This window comes from Drosophila willistoni, chromosome 3R (genome assembly GCF_018902025.1).
Source record: "Drosophila willistoni isolate 14030-0811.24 chromosome 3R, UCI_dwil_1.1, whole genome shotgun sequence".
In the NCBI taxonomy this organism is placed as follows: domain Eukaryota; kingdom Metazoa; phylum Arthropoda; class Insecta; order Diptera; family Drosophilidae; genus Drosophila; species Drosophila willistoni.
In genome coordinates this window covers 3,592,835-3,608,666 of record NC_061086.1, presented here as the reverse complement: position 1 = coordinate 3,608,666, position 15,832 = coordinate 3,592,835, and the positions used below count along the sequence as shown (strand labels likewise).

At 38.3% G+C, this 15,832-nt stretch overlaps 6 protein-coding genes across 9 annotated transcripts; 1 reads left to right on the top strand and 5 right to left on the bottom strand.

Moving 5' to 3' along the window:
- Nucleotides 1–311: 311 nt before the first annotated feature.
- On the bottom strand, nucleotides 312–2,576 carry LOC6650394. Its single transcript, XM_002072741.4, has 3 exons — nucleotides 1,654–2,576; nucleotides 1,417–1,580; nucleotides 312–1,348 (listed from the first exon to the last, which is right to left on the bottom strand). The coding sequence occupies exons 1-3, from the start codon at nucleotides 2,446–2,448 to the stop codon at nucleotides 385–387; spliced, it is 1,923 nt and encodes a 640-aa protein (XP_002072777.4). The 5' UTR covers nucleotides 2,449–2,576; the 3' UTR covers nucleotides 312–384.
- Nucleotides 2,577–2,734: 158 nt separating this feature from the next.
- On the bottom strand, nucleotides 2,735–3,854 carry LOC6650766 (protein-L-isoaspartate(D-aspartate) O-methyltransferase). The gene is made up of 4 exons (XM_002072740.4): nucleotides 3,717–3,854; nucleotides 3,518–3,654; nucleotides 3,038–3,442; nucleotides 2,735–2,973 (listed from the first exon to the last, which is right to left on the bottom strand). The coding sequence occupies exons 1-4, from the start codon at nucleotides 3,769–3,771 to the stop codon at nucleotides 2,890–2,892; spliced, it is 681 nt and encodes a 226-aa protein (XP_002072776.1). The 5' UTR covers nucleotides 3,772–3,854; the 3' UTR covers nucleotides 2,735–2,889.
- Nucleotides 3,855–4,180: 326 nt separating this feature from the next.
- On the top strand, nucleotides 4,181–7,151 carry LOC6650765 (DNA cross-link repair 1 protein). Its single transcript, XM_023180274.2, has 4 exons — nucleotides 4,181–4,252; nucleotides 4,338–5,616; nucleotides 5,685–6,138; nucleotides 6,208–7,151. The coding sequence occupies exons 2-4, from the start codon at nucleotides 4,397–4,399 to the stop codon at nucleotides 6,769–6,771; spliced, it is 2,238 nt and encodes a 745-aa protein (XP_023036042.1). The 5' UTR covers nucleotides 4,181–4,252; nucleotides 4,338–4,396; the 3' UTR covers nucleotides 6,772–7,151.
- Nucleotides 7,017–12,449, bottom strand: LOC6650764 (phosphatidylinositol 4-kinase type 2-beta). Of its 2 annotated transcripts, XM_023180154.2 has the most exons (8): nucleotides 11,985–12,449; nucleotides 11,326–11,905; nucleotides 9,510–9,628; nucleotides 9,142–9,272; nucleotides 8,877–9,072; nucleotides 7,977–8,815; nucleotides 7,847–7,915; nucleotides 7,017–7,785 (listed from the first exon to the last, which is right to left on the bottom strand). In XM_023180154.2, the coding sequence occupies exons 1-8, from the start codon at nucleotides 12,165–12,167 to the stop codon at nucleotides 7,782–7,784; spliced, it is 2,121 nt and encodes a 706-aa protein (XP_023035922.1). In that variant the 5' UTR covers nucleotides 12,168–12,449; the 3' UTR covers nucleotides 7,017–7,781. The 2 variants fall into 2 exon arrangements, with proteins under 2 accessions (XP_023035922.1, XP_002072774.2); XM_002072738.4 differs by lacking the exons at nucleotides 11,326–11,905; nucleotides 11,985–12,449 and adding an exon at nucleotides 10,335–11,003.
- Nucleotides 12,450–13,027: 578 nt separating this feature from the next.
- Nucleotides 13,028–13,602, bottom strand: LOC6650763 (coiled-coil domain-containing protein 115). The gene has a single exon (XM_002072737.3). The coding sequence runs from the start codon at nucleotides 13,546–13,548 to the stop codon at nucleotides 13,066–13,068; it is 483 nt and encodes a 160-aa protein (XP_002072773.1). The 5' UTR covers nucleotides 13,549–13,602; the 3' UTR covers nucleotides 13,028–13,065.
- Nucleotides 13,598–15,583, bottom strand: LOC6650762. Of its 3 annotated transcripts, none has more exons than XM_023180617.2 (5): nucleotides 15,386–15,583; nucleotides 15,160–15,332; nucleotides 14,664–15,077; nucleotides 14,005–14,394; nucleotides 13,598–13,937 (listed from the first exon to the last, which is right to left on the bottom strand). In XM_023180617.2, the coding sequence occupies exons 1-5, from the start codon at nucleotides 15,519–15,521 to the stop codon at nucleotides 13,734–13,736; spliced, it is 1,317 nt and encodes a 438-aa protein (XP_023036385.2). In that variant the 5' UTR covers nucleotides 15,522–15,583; the 3' UTR covers nucleotides 13,598–13,733. The 3 variants fall into 3 exon arrangements, with proteins under 3 accessions (XP_023036385.2, XP_046865466.1, XP_046865471.1); XM_047009510.1 differs by having other exon boundaries at nucleotides 15,145–15,332; nucleotides 15,386–15,581; XM_047009515.1 differs by having other exon boundaries at nucleotides 13,598–13,913; nucleotides 15,145–15,332; nucleotides 15,386–15,580.
- Between the last annotated feature and the right edge of the window lie 249 nt (nucleotides 15,584–15,832).

Genomic DNA, 15,832 nt, shown 5'->3' with positions numbered 1-15,832 from the left:
TTCTCAATTTTTTTATTTTCTAAGCTATTGTCATGAAAATAATATTTCTAAGCTACCTATAAAATTTTGATGGAGATACAGGGATGACTATATCATGTAGCTTCCATATTATAGCTTCCGATTTTCATAAAAATTAACATTTGTCAGTTATTTGTGACTGCCATATTTTATCAAAATCGGATAACTAATTGTCTTATAAACAAACGATAAAATAGCATGCGACATGCGCCGGATTGCCACAGCCTATGCTTGAAGGCGAGCATTAGACGTTTTGTATATGTAAGAACTTTTTCTACGATGATGGCTTCTGGTTTTTGTTTGCCGACCTAAAAAACATTTGAAAACTTTATTAAATTTGTAGTTATTATTTACTTAACAATTGTTTTAGGGGTTTTTTCTTAATATAGAAAAGCAACCAGGTTTCAGCATAGACAAAGGGTAAATCTTAAGGGGTTGAAAAGCGGGATTGCCAGAATTTTGATTGGACACAGAAATGCTTTTTAAATTTGATAATTGTGCCGGAGCACTGATTAGTCTGTTGTTCACGCGCATAATCTGTAAAGGTAGTCTAGGCTCCTCCTCCTCCAAATCCTGTGGCTTCTGCTCCTGCAATTTCTGTGGCTTCTGTTCCTGCAATTTCTCTGGCTTCTGCTCCTGAAATTTCAGTGGCTTCTGCTCCTGCAATTTCAGTGGCTTCTGCTCTTGCAATTTCTGTGGCCTCTTCCCTTGTAACTTCTTAGGCTTCTGCTTTTGTAATTTCTGTGGCTTTTGCTCCCGCAATTTCTGTGGCGGAGCACCTACTGTTTGGCGGGCAATTCCCTTGCCCAATGTTGGACCACGGCCATTAAAAGGTTTTTTAATTGGTCCTTTTTGAATGGTTTTCTTTGGAGGTATTTTACTCTTATTGCGTTTGGGAACGGGCTTTCTTCTCCTTCTTTTGACAGCTGTAAGACGGGCAGCAGCTGCTTCCTTCTTTGCATCGCTTATGGCCGCCGCTTTAATTCGACTTACTGTCACAGCAGCACAGAGCGAGAAGCCGAGGAAACCATAACTCTTGGCAAATTTCTCTAACATATGAGGAGGGCTATGCATTTTCATTAAAACTGGAGTACAGACCTTAAGAATGCGATGTCGTATATATCGGGAGGCTTGCCTATTTATATTCAAATACTCTTTAGACTTCATAAATCTCGTTCTGTCTTTCAAATGCGGTTCTATGCGACTCGAAATGAAGGCTATCTGCGGCACTAGATAGGCCCGGACTACATAGTTGCCTAATTTTCCCAAGCCAATAACCGCACCATAAACTGTGGTCAATGGGAGCTTTTGCAAGGCTTGATTATAGATTCTTCAAGAAAGAGGGTTGGGAATCGATTGGAAATCTAAAAATTTTTTTTTACTCTATTGTCAACCTACCCGATGACCCTTGGCAAAATACCATTACTTGGATTATCAAAATGCCAGACAATTTCGGCTATAATGTTTCCCGAATATTCACGGAGTGCCCAGTGATCCGCAGGAAACGGGTCGTCTTGGCGAGTTAAGAGGCATGTCAACACGGCTGGTATCAACTGATGAAGCTGGAGTCAAGCAGGAGCATTACAACACATGTAGCATCGAATGAATATTTAGTCTGCAACGTTCGGTACTTACGCATCTTTGGAGGCACAAGCTCGAGTTGGCCACCAATGCCCTCACCATACGCATTAGATACAGCAGCTTTGACATATTCAGCTTTACGACATTTACATTTACAGCATTGGAGATAAAAAGGCAAAGTGCCGGTAGCAGATCATTGAGAGCCGGATCATTGGTCAATGTCTGTAGGGCTCGACGACGTTTATTTTCCGATTTTCCCAAAGACGCCGCAGTGATTAGTTTGTACAAACCAAGTTGTTCACGGGATAGAATACGTTTGCGCGGCTTTAAACGGACTTTCTCCTCCTTAATGAATCGAAAAGGTCGATTCGGGACAACTGCATTGGATTTTGGTAAGACTGTTGTCTCACTTTCCGGTTCCAGAGTCTTCAGCTTGGTGGGCTTCTTCACAGATTTGTGTTTCTTTTTTTGGTATTTCGGCGCCATTGTTATATTCTTCAAAATCTTGGCACCCCTTTTCGATTTCGATTTCTTAACTTTCTTTTTGGCTTTTCTCGTATGGATTCTTAACACGTTTGTTAATAAATTCAAATTCCCTTTGTATAAGTGACTGATCTCAAACTTAGGCGCTCGCGTCATCCGTGCATATTCAAACGATTTGCTAAGGAGACCACGACACCAATCTCTAACCATTCGACGGGTTTCAAGTATCAATGGCTCACTCAAGGATTGACCTATAAAGACTTTGGCTATCTCGTTTACAGAAACTGCTGAAATGCTTTTGGGTTTTGCTACAAATCCGTCCACATTGACTTGGTAACGTTTCACTTTCTGCTTGAAAGTTGACATTTTGACTTGGAAAGCTTCAGTGTTTAATATAAAACCTTCTTGAAAACGGCAAAATGTGATTTGAATTAAAATTGAGAATGCAAATTAACTTGTCGACATGTTTTTCAAAGGTTGGTTGCTATTTTAAATAATAATAATTATTTTATATTTAAATAACGATCTACCTAGTAGGCCAGCTAAGGCGAGCTAGATGGGAATACCTATTGTCAGCAATGTCCATTAGGACAATTGCAAGCATTTCCAAACTTGAATTTCAAATTCTGAGTAACTTTAACACATTGTGTAGTACACATATTAAACAAAATATCTTTTAATTAAACGAACTGATAAACTTGTGATTTAAATCTAATATGACATCTATGGATAATAATATTTCCATAAACGAAAAAGAACCAAGCCAAACAAGATACCAACGATCACAAATTTCCACAAAAAACTCAGTCAGGAGCGCAAGTCCGTTAGGGGAACATACATAACGCCCATAAGGCGGGTCATCTGCACTTTTCCATTGGCATCCTTGTCATACTAAGGTTGCATGGAATTAATAAATTAGAGATTAAATAGTTTGAGAGAACTTGAATTCACCTACTTGCTGCATATACTGAGAGCCACCTTCAGGCCCGACTGGTACAATCAGTCTGCCTCCATTGGCCAATTGATTGATCAATTCGGTGGGCGTATCTGGAGCAGCAGCTCCAACATGAATGGCCTGATATGGTGCATGGCTAGGATGACCCTTTCGTCCATCGCCTTCCACAATGATTAGTTTCTCCGAATCTAACATGGAGCGATCATCGGCATTCAAATTAGCTTTACTCATTTGCACCAGCGACGATTGATGTTCGATTCCCACAATTTTGGTATTTGGATGATCACCTTTTGCCTTGACGTAACGATAAAAACAGGCCGTCAAATAGCCGGAACCAGAGCCCACATCAAGGATATGGGCTCCAGGTTGCAAATGATCTCTTAAATATTCTAAAGCAAAGGCATGCTGCAGGTAATGATAGGATTATATGTCATGAATTTACAAATTCTGTTTTGCATTTGCAACTGCTGGCTCTCTTACCATATGTGGAGCACTGATGGTTACACCGCCTCCTATAGGTTGGGGAGCATCCATATAGGGATTTCGAGGCGAATAGAACTTGCGATCTGTCTCTATCATGGCCTTGGCGACTGCATCGCTCCCAATGACGCCGTATTCTAACCAAAAGAAAATTACAAATCGAATTATAATATAAGGACAAAAAAATGCATTTACTTACCCTTTAATTGGCGTATAAGATCTTCATTGCTAGCACCTACGGAACGCCAGGCCATGCTGAAAGCACGGATAAATATTCCTAGTTTAATTGCAATTTTTTTTTCTTTTTCCTGCTTGAGACGGCAAAAGTAAGAAGTAGAATAGTTAAGTGGATCTAACAATACAAGATGACGCCAGCAAGTTTACAACTTTTGCCAGCATCTACGTCATGAATGTTTTACAAAAGTCCCAATCTCAATTCATCTAGTTTTTGGTAGATTATATACCATATATTTCATAAGAAAATATGAAAAAATGCTAAATGTATCATATAGGTCTGAAAGTAACAATAGCTAACTATTAAAGTAAATATAATAAATGTTTGTAAATTTTTAATTTATTTTTTGTCATCCACTTAGTTTATAATCAGCTGTTCAATGAGCTATCTTAAGTTCTTTGTACCATTATTTGTTGTTAAGAAGTCACTATTATTTATGCAACACTGTTACTTTTACAACACTTATAAGGATATTTATGTTTTGAGACCATTTAATGCATGTAAGTTTGTAATGTACTCGTGGCAAAATTACCCATGTATTTACCATTCTATAACGAAGACAATTCCAATTATCCAAACACACAGGATATTTTGAAGAGGCATTAGTAATCTGCAGTGATCGAGTGTCCACCCACTAATCCCAAATGGCTACCTCGAATGTAGGAAAAATACGTTTGAAAAACCTAAACGAGTTGCAAAATTCGTATTTTAGTGAAAACTCCAATAGCACATCAGCAACAGAATGTGTTGTTATTTCACCGGAGACTCCAAACAAGGTGGCCAAAGCGTCTCGAGGTCGTCGGGCGGCAACAACAGTTAAGAAAAAAAGAGGCGCAAATAGTGAGAATGCGGAAAATACAAAGAAAATTGTGGCAAATACTACAGTAAAGCGTGTAAATAAAAAGGAACCACCACAGGGACAAATGCGCATTGATTCCTTCTTCAAGAGTGCAGCGAAAAACTATAAAGTTGAAGTAGCTGTACCTATGACAACTTTGACTTCCTCATCTAAAAACAAAAAGAAGACGACGAACCGAGTGCGACAAAAGGGACGCAAACGTCTCTTTGATGATGAAACCACAACGTCGACTTCAACAACTGCCACAAACGCTTTCAGTGATGAGACAGAACCCAAGATGAAGCTCCGAACGAGGTTTAGAAAACAGCCTTTACGAAACGCAAAGATTAATAATGTCAAAACGGAATCAAATGATGTTATTGATCTTTGTACTGATGAAGATGATCAAACTCTTACGGTGCTCGGCATTACACCTAAGAAATGCCTAGAGCCCTTAGATACCAATGAGAATATCATACAGGAGCCCTTGATTCCTAGTCAAGTTGACATACAGAAAGCCACAATTTCTCCTAAAAAAAGCCTAGAGTTCTTAGATCCCAATGAGAATATCATAGAGGAGCTCATGATTCCAAGTCCAGTTGTGATAGAGAAAAACCCAATTTCTCCTAAGAGAACCCTAGAGCCCTTAAATGCCCATGAGAATATCATGCAGGTGCTCAAGATTCCGAGTCCAGTTGACATAGTCAAACCCACGAACTCGCGAAGACCACGGGGATCACCAAAACCGTGTCCACCGTACAAAATCGTTGAAGGCACAAATTTCTGTGTAGATGGTTTCCAATTTGGTGTAATTCCCAATGTAACTCATTATTTTCTTAGCCATTATCATGCTGATCATTATATTGGTCTCACCCGCAAGTTTTCCCTTCCGATTTACATGAGTCCAACTACGGCGCGCCTGGTGCGCACGTTTATAAAACTAGATGACATTTATATAAACGAGATTGATGTAGATCAGACAATTATAATAGATAATATTGAGATTACTGCAATTGATGCTAATCAGTAAGTAAAAGCAGTAAACTGTAATACATGTTTTATCTCTATTCTCATCTCTTACTTTTTCTTTATAGTTGTCCTGGTGCCTTGATGTTCTTCTTCAAGCTTAGCTCTGGCCAAACTATACTCCACACTGGTGATTTTCGAGCCAACTTTGAGATGGAATCATTACCCATTTTCTGGAATAACCCGCAATTGGACGTGCTTTATCTTGATACAACCTATCTAAATAAAAATTATGATTTTTCCCATCAAAGTGAAAGCATTGATCGTGCCGTAAGTTTGGTTAAAGAGTTTCACAACAAACACAAGGACAAGCGTATTCTCCATGTCTGTGGCGCGTATGTAATTGGCAAAGAAAAAATTTGGCTAACAGTGGCCAAAGAGTTTAAATTAAAAGTCTGGACTGAGCCGCATCGACGGGCAGCCATCGATTGCTTACATTTGCCGGACGCTGAAACATACTTATATGATGATCCAAATGAGGCGAATTTGCATGTAATAGGTTTAGGACAGATAAGCTATCCAGTAAGTATAACAGAATACTACTCCACATGTACTTCATCAACATGTTAATCCATTGCGTTTTTTTTTTAGAGCCTGGTGCAGTATTTCGATTTATACCAAGATAAATACGATATGATCCTGGCGCTAAGACCAAGTGGTTGGGAGAAGAACAGAAAACCATCATATGGCAAACGGATTAGTGTTATAGGCATTGAATATTCGGAACACTCTAGCTATAAAGAACTGGAAAGATTTGTTCGCTTTCTAAAGCCACGTAAGGTAATTAGCACAGTTCCAACAGAAAGGGATCTGTTTGTTACTGGAAAAGTGCCAACTAACTGGTATGACTATGAAGGACCTGCCAGCATGTTGTCCAAAGCGTTTCAGCCATCTATTACAACATTTTTAAAAAACACGCCTCAAATCCAAAAATCGAAAATGTCATCGATTTGTAAATCAGTTGCAAGTAATGAAATGGTCATAAGCCCGCTTAGTCCATCAAACAAAACTAATGCAAACGAAGAAAATGCAAATGCGACAATTGCTTCAAGTGCGTCCATTTCTCACAGCCCAGTACAAGATCAACTCCATCAACCACAACCCGTGAGCAGGTTGACATCAGATGCATCGGATGATATGCTTTCATTTTTATAGCATTGTCTTTTTGTATTTATCAATCCATTCCAGTTGCTAGATATTGGTAAGTTAATTCGTTGGTTAATTATGCTCTTACTCATTTTGAACTTTAGATTCAAGCTCAATATTTTTGTCAGTAATCTGTTGTTGTCTATTGAATATTTTTTAAATGCATTTAAAACTCTGTCAACAAAAATTAGCATTCGATTTCAGATGTAAAAAAAAATTAGGTAAAACTAAGATGTTGAGAATTCGTTAAAGAATTGTTTGTGATCTGTTAGTTTGATCAATAATTTAATTTGTTACTCAAGTAAGACATAAATATTATAGTACAATACAAGGCATTTAATTTAATAATGTATACACAGTTATTCAATACATTCATAATTGTATATTTATATATATATTTTCCTCTAATTTCACATACATACTTAATCGAATTTATCCAAAATAGTATCAAGACTGTGCAAACTAAACCCCCATTTCCTAGTTTCATGAAAAATTCTGAAAAGTTCAGAGTTTAATAACTAAAACATTACAAAGTGAAACAATATAACGGCAATCGATGAATAAATATTGATAGATATATATATTTATATGTATTATTGTATAGCATAAATTTACATTTTGATTACCTCACTGATATGTGTGCTTATATATGATTCATTTGGAATGACGATGAGAAAGTTTACGATACAATTTCGATTTAATTTCTTTCTATCTTTGCACAAACGTTCCAAAATAACGAAAAGAAATGTATGGTAATAATAATGATCAGCAGAGAGAAGATAAAAAAGTTTGACCAAATTTTGTACTTAAAAAATTTTCAATATTTTCCTTACTAAAACTAAAAACTTTAGATTTTTTTTTGTTTTGTTTTGTTTTTTTTTTTTTTTTGAGATAAACTAGACAACAATAAAGCGTTTAAAGACGTGGGATGTGGGCTTTGACCTAATTCACGAATTCGGCATGCCAGATTTGGTTTTTCCATTTGGTGGGGTTTACACTTGGTGTATGAACAACGCTAATTAACTAATAAACGAAAAATAAATATACATAACTGGCATATTTGGCAGGATTTGCAATATCTTACCACCAAGAGAAGAATGGACTCTTGTTCTGGAAGCGCTGGGTGAAGGAAAAGAACCGACTGCCACTGGAGCTAAAATTAAAGTTCATTAAGAAATAAAAATAAGACTTTAGTGCAATTGAGCTCGGCTTACCGCTCTACAACAACGGCTGGCATCTGAACCAGTTGTACAGGAGATTTACCATCCCTTAATGCTTGAGTCAGATTTAAGATCTGGCCTCGCATCACAGACATTTGACGCTCAAAGAGACGCTTATCGAATCCACGATCCTGTTGGAACAGATATAACAGTTCAAAGCATATTTCCTCAACAAAATTCATATCTGACAACTGTGGCAACACATGATCCTTAATGTCTTCACTAAATGGCACTTTGGCTTGAGGTAACCAAGCCCAATGATAGGGATAAGCGCGCCATGAGTCTGGGTGTTTAAAAGGAAATGCCAGACCATTATCAATAGCTGCAATTTTGATTTGTGGAGAATCCACTAAATTCCATGGAACATCCGAAGCGTGTGAATCTTTCGATTGATCAGCTTTTGTTTGTCCATCCTCTTCACTACTGGTTGAACTATTTGGCTTACGCTGCTGGCTATTTTGATTCTCCCTGCCCATGTAATCGGAAGTTGTTGGATTACCACCAGCAGAGTGTAACGGAGGGGATTCATTAATATCAGCAATTTGCTGCTGACGTTTTTGTCCCTGGTTATTATTATTAGGACGTAAGGCTTCTGTCATGGTGCGGCCACCAGTACCACCCACTTCTCCAGTTACTTTGGGAGCCACATATTTGATTAGCCAATTATCGTTGCCCCGATCTGTATTTCGTATGATATAGTCCAGGACAACAAGTCGCTCGAATTGCAACTGAAATGACTTTGCCACAGCGGGTGACAATGGTTCGCTCTCAAATCGACGCAGCCAATAGTCGGCATCTTTGTAGCCTTCTACAAACATTTGAAAGGAACCAGTCTGCCGGAAAAGAAGAGACCATATTAGCCTAAATTCTTCTGGAGTGATAGGCAAGACAAACCTTTAGAGGCAAACTCATGCGATTGAAATGAGCTGATGGATAATGCTCCTTGATGCGTTTCTTAAGTTTGGCTTTTTGGCGATCAATGCGTGCATAGTTGAAACTCTCGGCCACAAGTCGAACCACCCGAGTCTTTGGCACCACGTTTAAATTTAATTTGCGATCCACCAAACTGGCACCCGCTTCCGAAAGATACCTAGAAAACAAAACACAAATGTAGTTGTTCACCTTTAGAAAATTGCATATTTGTTTTAGAAGAGCTCACCCCTGATTTGGAATCAAGCAAGCACGTCCAAAACAACAGGGACAGCAAAGCTTGTGCATCCATTTGGTCCATTTTGGATTCAGTCGGCCGTATGGCTCTTCATCTTTAGGTTTAAATACGGCAACACAGCGCTAAATAAGGATAAGCAACATTAAATTATTAGTTAATTGAATGACATGCACAATATGTGTCCAATCTAAACCAAAAGTCCCATAAAAATTCAACTCAATTGCAGGACTTCCCCGTTTGTTGGAACTATATTTGCTCTATGCGTCTATATGTTTTGGGCTTTGGTGCGGTTAAATCTCAACACCCCAAGACCCATGCGTAACGCAATAATTAAATATTTTACTTTAAAGTCTACTCACATTTGAAGGATCTTTCACAAAATAGGAACCACTGCTACCCTGATAAATACGTTCGGGCAACACACCTTGCTCAATGGCCAATTCCGATTGGGCCACAACCTCAGAAAAAAGTGGATCATCTGTAATTAAATAATTCCATTATAAAATATGTATTTTTATGGTCTATTCAAGTAATAATACAAATCAAATTTGTTCGTAGAAAGAATATAGGCATACTGCAAACAATATTCACTCGAATTACACTGCAGAGAAATTGTTTTCAACAATTTTGTAATTGAAAGAACATTTTGTTGAAATATTTATAATGAACGAAGAGGTCGGGGAGAGGAGCTCAAGTCGGTACTGAGAGCGACAGACAAGTTGGGTCTCTTTTCTCTTGGCATTTACGTGCCAGCTGTTGGTTAATAATAGCCAACAAAAGTGGGTTTCGATGAGACCTTGACATTGCCACGAAGTAGGCAATTTGTGTAAATTCTAAAGTGGCCAGCCATGAGGAACACAAGAAAAATCAATCAATCATTCAACATATGAACCTATAAAATCAAAGTTATCATTAAACTCCGAGTTATCCTGGTAAATGGTAAACACATGTTGTATAAAATTTTCGCGACTTGAGCTTAACGATGGACGTGTCATTGTGTGACTTCAAACACCTTCTACTGCCTGTAGATATTCCAACTTAGCACCTCTCACACACACACACACAGCTGATAAGTTCAGAGTGTAGTATACAGGTCGAAATTAGCATAGCTAAAGCATTTCCGATAAGGTGTGGGTGAGTGCGCCACACCAACATTTGTTGTTGGTTTGGAGTCGACCACTTACACAAGTTCCTCAGGGGACAATTGGCACATTGACATCGTGGTCGTTCAATTTTCACAGTTACTGTATCATCCGAGCCACGTTTCATTGATGGCGCATCAAACAAAATGGGTGGTTCATCTTCGAGGTCCGATGCTGCAGGTAGATAATCCTTTTCTAAACTCTGACACCTTTCCTTGCAGCAAATGCAGGCATATGGCATCGATGTGGAGATTTCAGATGGCTGTAAACTTTCCGAACTGGGTAATACAATCGGCTTGCTTGTTGTTGGATGCTCCAAATCGCGGTTATCAGTCGGTTTCACCGGTTGACTTGCCTTTCTCCTCGGTGCAGTCGGCTGCCTTCGCTGTTGCGTTTGTCCATCGTCCTCAGTTGATGATTGCTGTTGCTCTCGTTGATGCTGCCGTCGCTTCTCCTTCGGTGTGAACTGGTCAAAATATTTACTCATTGTTCTAGCATTATTGTTGATGTCAAAGTTTTTCTTGTCTTGTCTTGATCGTGTGTTGTTGTTCTTAACTATGTGCAGTCTGGCAAAGGTTCCATTTTCATTCAGTTCATAAAAAAAGAAATCTCAATTTCTTTGATTGACTGAAAGATTGTCAATTGTTAAAGAACAACCGGAGAACCTATACCTATACAACTTTTTGCACAATTTGAATTAAAACCGAAAGACGACTTGATAAATATGTTGTATGAAACCATGAATCGAACGAACTTCATTTCCATTGAATAAGTCAATATGGCCTATTTAGGGTATACCTCATTTTATGGGGGATTTACTAAAACCGATAAGAGTAAGAACAACGGAGTAGTTGTATTTGTTTAATCTTAACACTCGACAGACTGGGACCCACATAGACACACACACACAACAACAACATTCATACGTACATATGTATGTATATTCATATGATGCTGTTGCCACAGGAAGCCCCACACATTTTACTTAATCACTTGTATGACTTCATCTCTTTGTACTTTTCGTATGACTTACCGCCAAATACGTTTGATAATAGATCTACATGATCATGTCCATGTCCTAGGCCACCGAGTACGTGGCTTATACGAATGCCACCTCCTCCACCGCCCAGAAGAGGCTGGGATTCTCGATTATCACTGCCTGCGTCCGTGGACATACCCTCGAAATCAATTTCTGGCACTAGACAAATATCATCGACCTCCTCGTGAGGCAGTCGGGCTATAAGCGTTGAAGATTTTGAAGGCGACGTTGATTTGGCTGATGCTGTTGCTGCTGTTAAGTGACTAATCGCCAACGGTTGCGGTGAGCAAAGACTCTCATTGCTGCTGCTCTCTTCGGCAGTTGTGATTTTGTGTCTATTACCATTGCGCAGGGCTGGATTAACAATGTTGTTGCTGGAGACTGGTTTTCGATTAAGTAACACATCTTCTTCATCGTCGTCATCATCATCAGCATCGGCATCATCATCCGGGTGATCTCCTTTACCATCTACGTGGATATCGTCATCATCATCATCCATAGTCAAAAGCATGGGTTCACGCGTTCGTTTGGACTTTTTCTTGATGCGCCCTTTACCCAATCCAATTGTGTTGATCTAGAAAAAGATTATATACATAGATTCTTATATAGATTCTCTGGCCATATGCATATAAATTCCAGCTCACACCACTTACCTCAACTTTGGTGGTCAGCTGATTGATATTGCTTGAATTGGCATCCAAGCCGTTTAAATGTGTGAACAGCTGTTGCTGTTCATTATTATTGCTGGTGCTCTGGTCTTTGACATAATCCCCAATGAGATCAACTTCATCCTCAAGTTGCAGTAGTGGAGGATCTGTGGATTTTTCATAACTCATGGCTAAAGTGGGAGACACGAGGTATGTATGTATGCGTATGTCTGTATACGTGTAGATGTAGGTGTGGGTATGGGTTGGGGGCGGACGTTGGGTAGTGTAATGATGGTTTGCAGACACAACAACAAAGACGCGCGCTGTTGTTGTTGCTCTTGTCACTTTTCGGGCGTTTGCTTTTGCTTTGTTATCTCCTACTGTCTGTTTCACCTCTGGTGCTCATATTTCGCATATTTGCATACCATATGAGTGAGGATATATATGTGTGTGGTTGTGTGCAATCGTCCAATTTTATTGTTTTAGATTTGGTATATATTATTGATTATTTATACTATTTCTTAGTAATATTTCCTTAAAAGTGAAGTCCTTTTTTCCCCTGCCGTTTTCAAATTTGAATATTACGAATAAATACAACACTATTTATTAAGTTTATTTATTTAAGCAAATTTATGGCTTACAGCGAACTGAAATATTAAATAAATTACGCGAAAACTTTGATTTTTTTTTTTTTGCCAAGAACAATAGAGATGAGAATTGTCTGAGGCAAATACCAATAACCCAGTCACTGTGACTAGGAAACGTGTATAAATCATATGGATAAATTTAAAAATTAATTCCGGATTTAATTAAGGTTAATTTAATTGATAATGATTACTTTTAATCAATAATATTTCCGGATCATTATGTTAACCACATAATTGTACTAAATATATAAATACTATACAATCACTGTCTTGCGAACATTCCTGATAGTGCTCACCTCCATTAAGAACTTTCAAATTTTTTTTTTGTTTAGAGTGACCAAATGTCGCAAAAAGAAAATACTCGTTACTTGGTTAAAATTTTGTTTCTATGTAGGATTACAATTTTGGTCTTAAATAAATGTACATATTTATGCGAATATTTATTGCTTTATTATAAACTGCTTCATGCTGGAGATGTTATTAATTATAGCATCCAATTGTCGTTGAAGATTAGCGCTCTCTGCCAGCAATTCAATACAATCTTTAAATGTAGAAGCGGCCTGCCGAAGACTCATTGGTGGCAGTACACTAAACCAATTTAGAGGCTCCACGTATCCAGTAGACTTCTCCACAGCGTGACGTTCGATGCTTATCTCATTTCCGTTCTTTTCGTCAGATGCACTTACAACCCGACAAAGGGCATTAAATTCTGTACTATTTTTGGTGGGTATCTGTGCGACGGAGACTGAATTATTGCCTCCTTGTTGGAAACGCGTTCTGGCAAGAAGAATGGCTCCACTGGCGTTTGTTCGTTCAATATTAATGCGGCTTTGCGTGTGGTCCTCGATTAAATGGAACATGTCCAGGTAAAGGGAATCCAACAGTTGGCTAGCAGCTTCCTTTTCAATTTTTTGTGTTGACATTTTACGGGAGTTAAATCATATGATTGAAAAAGAAGAAGCACTAGCGAGATGTGGTGGCAGTGTTACCAACTTCAATTTATAAAAAAATCAAGATACGAAGCAACTAATAAAATTTCAAATCCAAAAGCTGAATACCGCGGGCAAATATACAATATTGTTTTCTTCGAATGGAAATTGTACAATGATTAACGCTGGGACATGCAACTAGTGCTGGTCACAATGCTATGTTGGCTTTCTGTATCTCGAGGAGTTAACTTTCTGCTTAAGCCATCGAATGTCTCTGGTTTTTTTAGCTTGGACACCAATTCCAGGAAACCGTAAATGGTAATACATATAAAGATGTAGGTTACACAAGTGAGCGCCATCTGAAAAATAATTAACAATAGGATCTAAAAACAACATGCTTATGCCTAAATTAAATTGGTATTAAAGGCTTAGCCCTTATTTACTACTCACAATAAATAGCCCTTTGCTTATTAGCCCTATCCAACCCAAGATATCTAATTTTCGTGCTCCCGAAGAAACTTCATGACTGCCAGCCAATATTGTTCCTTCTCGATCTTGCTCCTCCTCCTCGATATTCTCCGACCTCCAAGGCAAATACCAGTCATAGTAAAAACTGGTCAAGCTCAATCCCAGTGTAGATTTTTTTCCCGACATATTTGGCTGTGACTCCCTAATTGCTTTCCCCTGATTGATTTCCTCTTCCGTTTTACCCATTTCTAAATGCTGTAAGCAATTGTTAAAATCCTGCAAAGAAAGTCTGCCAGAGCTACATTGTTTTGGCTTCGATGAACATCCTTTCTTTGTCGAAGCTGTTGGTGTTTCCTTATTTCCATTCGAGCTCTAAAATGAAATTGTGGAGCAGTTTTGAAATTTAATTGAACATTCCGCGGCGCCTCAGAGCATTAACCAGCACCGACTTAATTGAATCTTAACCAACACTGCCTCCCACTATTCAAACATCTTGCTCAATTTTATATTCCCCCCCTATTTCTTAATCCTAACTCACTATGAGTTCTCAATAAAAAGGCGGCAGAATTAAAAAGCAAACTTATTACGATAGCTTCATAAATCTATGTAATCCGAGTGTAATTTTGAATCGAATAACTTACACCACCGCGCAATTCCAAATAGTTGTTATCAAATTTGCCATCTCTAATCTGCTCCAGCTCTTCTTCAGTTATGAAATTATTCTTATCCACACACTCATTTGCATACATGTCGTAATACTCATCCTGGCTTGAACAAGGAGTCACTTGCTCACACTGCTCCGTCTTAAAGTTGTAGAAACTACGTTGGCCAAAATACCGTTCCTCACAATTTAGAGGCGTGCAATTATGAAAATAGTCCTTGTCCCAGTTATTGCAATCCGTAAAATCCCGATGCTTACGCAGTGAATGTTTTTCGGGATCCAATGTTTCAAAACGCGTATCAAAATGGAGCAATTGCAATGTATGAGACAATTCGTTCTGTGAGTTTGTAGTGCTTATAATGATGGGGCATGTGCCCACACGATTGTAAAGTGACTATATAAAATGGACACGGTAAAAAGTAAAGATATTTCATGCTACATATTTAATGGGTTTGACCAACCACAGTCGGCCATACTAGAGAAATGGTTTCAGTTTTGCCCGGCTGAATGGCACCAAAATCCCCACCAAAAATTCGTCCAACATTTCTAACCTGATCCCCATTGGTTGTGTTCAACGTACAAGTGCCATCTGAGGTCACAACAAACTCTTGGATGTCTTTTTTTTCACCTTTGTTGGTTACTGTTAGATCTGAAAGATGGGTAAGATGTGGAAAATATAGTTGACTGCATGGACCTACTTACCAAATATAAGTCCAATGTCCTTTTCTTTAGGAACACGTACGATTACCTTTGTGACGCATAGAGTACAATTGGTGCGTTGAATAACTAAAAGGATTACCATATAGTAGATAAAAAAAAACATTTTTCTGATTTTCATTGCCAGGGCAACTATTATCGTAGTCAATTGGGGTCAAAAAACTTAATATCGAAAAAAAGAACAGGGAACAGAGCGAAAAACCACTAAAGAATATTTCCTTTCCGTTATCTTCCTAAATGAACCTCAATAGCTAAAAGCTTCTATCTTTGGATCTCTGTATCCTGATCAATTCTGTTTCTACTTTAACTTTAAATGGCTTTCTTATTTAATTAAGTGTAATTTCAATGCAACCCCATCTGAATGATGCAATTTATGTTTTAATCATCAAATACGAGCCAATTAATCAACCTGGGGACTGGGGACCATACATA